This window comes from Pocillopora damicornis, chromosome 9 (assembly GCF_964200805.1).
Source record: "Pocillopora damicornis chromosome 9, jaPocDami1.2, whole genome shotgun sequence".
Taxonomy (NCBI): domain Eukaryota; kingdom Metazoa; phylum Cnidaria; class Anthozoa; order Scleractinia; family Pocilloporidae; genus Pocillopora; species Pocillopora damicornis.
The window spans coordinates 7,083,117-7,092,146 of NC_142678.1; the positions used below are offsets into that span (position 1 = coordinate 7,083,117).

Below are 9,030 nucleotides of genomic sequence, written 5' to 3' on the forward strand. Positions count from 1 at the left end.
GTGTCTTTATTGTTCTTTTGAACAATAAAGACACACTATTACGATGATTCCTCGATATTGCACTGCGCACCCTGTACTGCGTATAAAAATCACATATAGAGGCGATAAGCGCACGCATTCCGAGAACACGGTATTGTTTTTTCAATCAATGGACAGGGTAAAGATGTACGATAATCTTTAGCTCTTGAACGAGCACGGTGACCAATATCTTTTGGATTGCATAACTTTGGTGCACAAGTTATCCCCTGTTAATTTGAGAAAATAAAATAACGCTGATCGAAGAAAAAAAGGGAACAGCTAAAGTGTGCATGAAGTCCGTCACTCGAGGATGCAAAATAAGACTTAGAACGCAAAGATACTAGCTAGCAATCTATTGAGTCGATGTCATTTAAAATTCCGTGATTTTTCCTGAAATTATATATATGAAATGGTTTCATACGCTCGGAATTTTCTGCCTATCAAGCTTTTTCTTCCAAGTTTTACTTTAAAAATCCTTGCTTCCAACTACCGTAAAATGTGCCGATAAATGACACGCATAATTTGTGACAGAAAGGGCACAAACAGGCATAAATGTCAATATTCGCAATATTGAGACGATGTTTGCTATTTTCATTACAAAAGGCGGTTGAACAGGACAACCCTCTTTAACGCTCTAAATGTAATTAACTGTCTCAATGGCGTAAACTGGCTCAAGGATTATCGAAGATTAAGTAAAAGTTTGTGCAGCGAAAAGGTAATCCGAAAGACGAGACAAAACAAGAAAGGTAGAAATTAAGTACTAAACAAGTCAGCTAGCGAGCCTCCATTTCAGGAGTCCTTTTATTAACATGCTTTGTACAACCACTCTTACATAGCCCTTCCCGTAGACTGGTTTAATGAGTAATGCTTCTTAACTTGACCTCCTTTTTTCTTGTGCTTAAAAGCGCCAATCATAAAACATTATAACTATTATAACATGATAACTAAAAATAAAGCCTATTGAGAAAAAAAAAGCTAGGGTCTAACTTAAACAGCATCGATAACTTCTCGTGTAACCATAAAATTTTCGCATTACGATGCTCTGTCTCTGCTTTCTTAGGCAGACAGCAGTGGCTGTAATATTTTTGCCGCAGAAGATATCGCCTCTACTACCAGTGTCATCTGCATTTTTACTTCATTTATGCTTCCTTCCTCGAATGCCTTCAAAACCCCAGGGAAGGGTGAGTTTGTGCTCAAAAACAAATGTCTGAAAAGAAAAATATCTGAGAGCATTGAAGAACTGATAAATGCCTTCTCGATTTGCACCATCTGATCATTGACCATGCGCACTTGTAATGGGTCAGCAGTATCCGAGTTCAGTTTTGACTTTGATCGTTCGAAAGCTTGGCTGGCTTTCATGAAGTCGTAAACTGCTTTTTGAATGTACCCAGTCGGAAGTGTTTCGTTATTCATTTTTGTGGGAAGCGCTTTATAACCAGCTAGTAGGGTATTTGCGTAACGCTTGACATCGAATGGTAAGATAGAGATGTCTGACAGTTCTATCAGCAAGCCTCCTTCAAATTTTGTAACAGCCTCGTGAAACTCAAATTTAGGATCGATGAATGTTTTCATCCAGTAAAAGTTGTCTTCTTGCGTGTGATAGACAGGGTACAGTTCCATTCCAGGCCCATAGAAATAGCTGAAATCGGCGGAAGGTATCCCCAGATACATATAAAAAGGCAAGTAATCACTGAGAAAAAGGTAAGGTACAACATAGGGCTCGCTGGGATTGTTGGATGAAGGCATTCTTTCCACCATTATGTCATAAAGGCTTGTTTTATTCCCATGTGCGTTGGGATCTTTGACTTTCTTGGCCCAATCAAATATGGCTGTTGAGAGAAGGGGGCAATTTTGGGTTGCCAATACGTAATTGCCACCAACAGCCACGTCTGTGTTCAAATAAACAACGGCTCTATCGGATAGAATCTTCTGATTTTGTTCTACCCATTCTATTGAGCCAATCAGACCAAACTCCTCCGCCCCCCAACTACAGAACTTCAAGGTTCGTCGAGGCCTCCATCCTTCTCGAAGCATCTTGCTGACAGCGCGCGATATTTCCAATAGAGCTGCGGTGCCACTCGAAGGGTCAGCGGCTCCCAAAAACCAAGCATCTCGATGACTGCCGATTAATACGTATCTGTCTGGTTCCTCACGACCATAAACTGTTCCTATCACATTATAGATGGATTTTATTTTTATCACGTTTTTGACAGAAAGTCGCACAATGGTGTCAGAGCTGTTGAGACCTGTGGCATTCCTAAAAGGGACGTTAAGTTCTTTTCGCCATTCTTCTGGAACCAAGTTGCCTGCAAATACGAAAAGGAATGTTTTGGGCTCGATTCCATTTCTCCAAACGAAAGCAAGGATTAAACGACATAAAAAATAGCAGTGATACATGATTAGAGAAAAAGTTTATCTTAAATGTTTTTGGAAAATAGAAATTCAGTGGTACTTGTCATGCAGTTGGAAAGTTAAAAAAATTGAGGATGATAAGTTTTCTCCTTTACTATTTTTTCGAGTTCGAAGTCAAATTCTTCTCTTACTTTGAAGGTGACTAAGCAACTTTAGTGCATCATTGTAAGAGATTGGTTGAGTTGGTATTGCTGCGAAGGCCGTCAAATTTTTGGGTCCGCGGTACATTCCTTCAATAGAGGGTATTCCGCGAGTCAGTGGGTCACCAAAGTTTGCGGCCTCTGGTTTCTCAAACACAGCATCGCCAGAGATTTTTGACGTGTACGGATAGGTATCATTTGGTCTGGATGAGTGCACATCTGGAAATACCAGTGCTCCAATAGCGCCGAGGCTGACTGCCAAGTCAGTCTGTAATGGAAGGGAAGAATTTTCAGAACAATCAGTCCATGTTAACTTAACATTGATTTCGCAGCCGACGAAGTACCTCTATTTATCAACAAAAGTGAGTGCAACGCATAAAATGGACGATATATTTAAATGGACAACAACAGCGGCATCGTTCATCATCCACCATTTAGCTTAAATTATCCTATTATGGATTAATGATAAAAGGTGACGCTCCTTTTCAGAACATTCGTCCTTCTTTGGGCGTTCTATCTGCCTCGCCCCTCAGGCCGGATTGTGTGTTCTATTTCCCTCCAGCTCTTTAAATGGTGTCCCTCTCTGTCCCTTCACCCTTTGGATTTTATTGATTTTAGACAGGGAGGGGGGGGAGGGGGGCTGTTTCAGCTGACTGCCTCTCAAACTACATAGCTAATCAATGTTCATATGTTATGTAACACCGTTAACCCGAAATCCGCGTGAAACCATACAGGTTCTCCAATCACGAAAAGAAGTACAAACGGCAGTCACTCGATATTACCTTTTGATTCAATTTGATCCAGCGCGCAAAAACTTTGCTTGTTTCGTTTTAATAAATGTTTTAAACAAAGCTTGAAGTACTTTTACTAGTTATAGGTCTCATCAGGAGATGAGCTTGACGGGTCATAGTTATTTGTTCCAGAAGGGGAAGAAAAGGAAATAATTTCCTTTTTGGAATATATATATTTTTTTATTTGATGTATCGTTTAACTACATTGGGTCGTGCACCATGACTGCTTGCTTGAAATAAAGTTTGCGTGTACTTACCCGTGCGTAGATTCCTCTTGCAATGACAATTTTGTTTGTTAGAGACACATTAGTGCGATTTAAGAGAAGATTGATGTCATCCTCGGATCCTGCCTTTATAAAAACGAGTTCACCCTCTACAGTTCCGTTTGGTGAGTATGCAAAATACGGAAAATAGTCAAATGCTTTCTTGGCTCTAGGCTCAGGTTTTGCCTGCAAAATGGTACAACGGAAAGAAAAGGATAAATATAAAATTCAAAAATATAATATATCATGATATGGACAAAAACTAATTATTTGTTTCTTTGCGTTCAATAAATCGTTTCTTGGAAACGCGAGCCTTAACGTCCATGGAATAATAAGTTTTAGGTGCGTTTGCTATAAGCATTATCCTAACATTATAAATCGCTATGTACGAGGAAGGTATTTATTTCTTCCTAAGTGCTTAGATGTGGCCGTGTTTGACATTCCGTCCTGATTTTGTTTGCTATAGTTGAATTTTCTTTCCTTTATTGCTTTGCTCTTTTAACCATTCATCGACAAAAAGGGCTCTGAATGCCAATGCATCATACCGAGAGAGGATGATATCCCAGCAGAGTATTTTAATACGATAATGCACCAATTGGAATAGTCACTCGCCTTTAATTTTCCCAGAATTGTCAGCTTTTTAGTTCCGTTGACGACAACCTCTACTTTGTTTGGATTGTCTTCTTGAGGGAGAGAGAGTGGCACTTCGTACTCCGGCATTTCCACTTCATCGAACCCATATATCCTCCATTTATCCGCTATGTGTTCTGCAAGGTCTCGTTGACGCTGCGATCCAGCCATATGGGGCTCTGACGTGATGAACCTGTATTGTGGTGGATCAAATGAACGATAACAGTGCTGAACGTGCTATTAACCCTTTTACCCCCAATATCTGATTATTAATTCTCCCTTCTAGCTGCTGCACATTTCCTTGTAACTAAGTTAACGAGAATTTGGTGTCAGATCGAGGTAATAACTTTGACCTGATAAGTATGAACATTCTCGTGACCTGTTTGCTGGATTTTGTTTAGACATTATGCGGAAAAGATACTTGTTAATCACTTCTGGAAGTTAAAGGGTTGATTAACGGGTAATTTTAAGCATACGTAGATTGGATAGTTTAGTCTGTGACTACGTCACGCACAGAGTCGGGTAAAAAATTCGAAAAGGCAGCTATATTAACCCCTTGGCTCTCAGAAATGGTGAACACGCTGCTTCTCCCCATAATATCTACACATTATCCAGCAAGCAGGTAATGAGAATACTCAAACTTATTAGGTTAAAGTTGTCATCTTGGTCTAACATCAAATTCTCCCAGCTGCCTCACAAGGAAATGTGTAGCAGCTAAATGGGAGAATCAACAATCAGGTCATGGGAGTGAAAAGGTTAACTGGGTTAGGCCTTCCATCCACAAAACACCGGGGGAATCTGTCGCCGAAAACGAAGCGTTTTGAAAACACTGGCTAGAATGGATAAATTTGAAATCTTCTCGATAAATTTGTGTAAACGAAAACGAAAACACCGACGTCACGCACTTGACCGATCTTTTAACCTGAGGCCTCCTCAAATGACAATTTCAAAGTGGCGGACAACGTAATTGCTGCAACTTTATTTTCGTCTGTTTTAGCTTTATTTTCGTCTGTTTTAATGATTCCGCTCCATCACGTGAATAGGATAGTTCATCTTATCAACGGTGTTCTACTTTCGATCTTTTTGCAACATTTTGTTAAGATTATTAAAGAATTTTCTGCTGCAACTGTACAACTAACAGATATTACAACAATTTACAAAACGACGCTCACAACCGGCGAGGAGAGCACGCATGCTCAAAGGTGCATTCAATCGTTTATCACGTGGCTCATCGTTGTAATGTGAAAGCAAATATTTTCATCTTTTCCTGTGTGGACGCAGATCTTTTGATGCCGATAAAATTAAAAACGCCGTTTTCAAATTTTAACCGGCACAGTGCGGGTGTAGTCTGTATTTGCATTGAAACAGAGAATGCCCACCTAGGGGGTAAGCTACGAAAAGTCGTAGCTCGTATACAGATGCGCTTACCGTCACAAATACTGCACGGAATTGATCTTTACTAACACTGGAAATTGTCTGTTGAAGACAATTTAAGTTTTAAGTTCCTCATCCTTTGCAACTTTTAGTTTTGGTTGGCATCAATTCGTTGTGAACGAAAATAACTCGATTTACCTTTCAATATCTAAGTCAGACTCGTTACCATAGCTTGCAAAGCATTTGGTTTATGTTTTATCAAACTAAATCAAAAGAAAAATATTTATTATTTGAAAAGAAAACACGTTATTCAATGGCTCTGTATTCCCTTTTCTAGTTGCGAAATACATGGTTTAAGGGGATTGTTTGACCTTAGTTCCCCAAAATAACATTGTTTGGAAGACAAAAATCATGTCGGCTTGTAATCGAGTGGATATTTCAGTTGGTATCCCTCAAGAGGATTGTTAAACCAAACATTAAAAAAAAATCACTATACTTACGATTGCCTTTAAAGACAGCTGTTGCAGTGTTTAGGTGAATTATGAAAATTGGAGTGAAGTTATGCTTAAACATTTATTTTTTAATCGCTTTATGTTTCCTATCACCCAGATATGTATTTTGTCAAAAAAGTCTGTGGAACCCTCCATGATATCATCATCAAGGCGATAAACAATGCGAGTAGATCCCTTTGTTTCTTAAACCCTTAGCATAGGTAAAGAGAATTAAGGAAAGCTCTCACCTGAGATTTTCTTCGATATTTTTGGCCTTTACTTCCTCTTGAAACATGTCATGGTACTTTTCATTCGGTTTCTTACCGTTTCCATCTCTTCCATCGCCTGGACGGCATATTACAGTATTTTTCTCAGCCTTCATTGCGAAATACCCAATAAGAAATGCCGCAACTGAGAAAAGAACAACCAAAAGAACGACAATGAAGACTTCTCGGCGTCGTGTTGATCGCCTTCTAACTCCTGAAATTTCGAGCTCCATTTTGGCTTTGTTGACATTCAAACTTCGAAGTTTGAACTTCTTAATTCGTTCAAACGCACTGCAAAATATTTTCCTTTCGTCGAAGACTCAACCGCGTATCTTTGTGACAGACCTGTCAAATGAAATGAGTGCACAGTATTACAATTTTAATTAAAGTTTTAAAGTATTCAAGTGCTATGAGGCAAATAGCGTTCTGTGCGTTGGAAATTTTCAGCAACTTAGCAATTTTATGAGCTTGTCAAGATCGTCGAATTTGTAGATTGGGGTAAATGGATCCTTGTCGTAACTTTCCTTCCATTGACAAAACGTCATATCGACTGGTCTTTCGTTTAATTTCGGTTCCCCCGTTCCTTTTAATAATAATAATCGAGTGTTTTCGAATAAACACAACACCAGCAATCAAGAAGCGTGAGTGAATGTGAGAGAAAAAGCCTATCAAATGATTTAGTTGGCGGGGAATGCAAAGTTGCACGAAAGAAAATCATCTAATCCTTTTTAACTCAGGAGAAGTTTTGAACGGTCTTTAGACCGATATAACACATTTTGACCGCCTAAGCCATAACGAAGATGAGTGTACAACACAAAACACTATAAGCTACGCTTAAAGACCGAGGATCAAATTGAGTTGTTTGACTTCTACACTCAACAACCTTGTTATCAAAATAAACTTTCCCACGGTTTTTCTTTCTACTGTTTACACGACCTTCCTTTGGACCTCCATATCAAGTTATAGCTCTTTTTCTTCAAGTTTGAATAATCTGAACTACTTTTCTAAGCACGTGTGAATAACAACTGAAAATTCCTTTAAAATTATGAGCAATTCCAGCCAGTAACTCTTCGAGCCAAAAATGCTTTAATTGCTGTCGCACAATAACTTCTGGCTATCTTTCTTAATAAAATCTCTCCCGTCTTATAAAGTTATTACTCATATGCTATAATTAGTCATAGACACCTTGTTAAGTGTGGAAAATTCCGGAAATATATATGTACCGAACGTTTTAAAAACAGCCTTTTTTTCATCGATCGGTTTAAGATATGCACAGTAAATTGTAAATGGATAAGAAATTAAAAATTTCCAATCCATAAGCGTTTATTTTCAAATGTTTCAATTAATTTCATCGTCTTGAAACTTTTCATATGTTTTTTTGTAATCGAATAAATAGACACATTAGATTATCATTATTATCATTATCATTATTTTTATTATCATTAATTTCACAATATTTATCGCAACTCTTTTGTTTCCTTGCCTTCTGTAGCAATTTCTTATATAAAAAATATAGAAAATTATACGAATATCTAGAAAATTAGGCAAGATTTGAATAAAGCAGAGATAAGCTTCTTTCCTGTATATAGATTCCAATTTCATGAAGGCTATGCCTTAGATTTGCTAGACAATTTAGCCTTTCCAAGTTCCTCAGTCACGATACATAGAAAACGTAGGTCCGAACGATTTCTTTCTCTCCTTGCTCATCATGGTTATGCAAAATAAGTTTCATTAAAAGAAATATTAAAAAAAAAAAGAAACGCATGTGTCGGGAAATTCTTTTTACCCTGTAAATAAATAATTAAAGCTTCTTTAGCTGAGATAGGGCCCTCGATTCTAACCAGTATTATTCGTACCAGGAATAAATCAGTGAGTTAAGGGATGCAATCCAAACCCGCGAAATAATTTATCAATACCATATGGAGGCGGAATTTAACTTAAATTTTTCACTTTTTTTTTTCGATTTTCGAGTCAGCTCTTAATGTGTTGCAATAAATGGCAAAATTTAAACCGATGCTGTTTAAAGTTTCATTATTTTGTTCAAGAAAGTACTCTCGTTGCTACATATTTCATTATTTTTTTCTTTTGTAGCGTTTTCATCTAATTCACAGCCACGAATGGAGTTCTTGCGGTTGCTTAAAAATTAGGCTTAGATAAGTATGGATGAAAAGTTTAAATATGGTCAAACACTAGGGGAAGCAGTTTAGCAGTAATTCTGTCCATGTTTGAACAGCAGCTAAAAAAGGAAAGTATCATTTCTCGCTTACTCTTTGTTTTAAAAGATGTGTCCCTCGCGTTTGGTAAACGTGCTCTCCTTCCTTAACTTGTTTAATTGATACAAGGAAGACTCGACAATTAGTTTTTGCATATTCAGTGTCGATTGATTATCTACTCACAATATTTGTTCTCCAACCCCCTTGTGCTAATATCGTTTTTATGTTTACTTTTAATATGCCAGCTATGCAAAGAAATATTGCGCTAAGTGATTAGTTTGTAAAGGTCTTTTGACGCTATTTAGTTAGAACATCCTTTCAAAATGATGGCAATAAAAAAAATTCCAACCAAAATAATTAGATAATTGCAGGGAGACCATTTTTATTCGCACGCACTCTTCGATAGGAACTGTCATCTGCATTGGGTAGAAA

The 9,030-nt window shown here is 37.8% G+C and overlaps 1 protein-coding gene across 1 annotated transcript; it reads right to left on the reverse strand.

Annotated features, from left to right (window-relative positions):
• Positions 1–792: 792 nt before the first annotated feature.
• Positions 793–8,775, reverse strand: LOC113677034 (putative N-acetylated-alpha-linked acidic dipeptidase). Its single transcript, XM_027193778.2, has 6 exons — positions 8,653–8,775; positions 6,368–6,730; positions 4,237–4,447; positions 3,619–3,810; positions 2,562–2,838; positions 793–2,324 (listed from the first exon to the last, which is right to left on the reverse strand). The coding sequence occupies exons 2-6, from the start codon at positions 6,616–6,618 to the stop codon at positions 1,075–1,077; spliced, it is 2,181 nt and encodes a 726-aa protein (XP_027049579.2). The 5' UTR covers positions 6,619–6,730; positions 8,653–8,775; the 3' UTR covers positions 793–1,074.
• Positions 8,776–9,030: the final 255 nt, after the last annotated feature.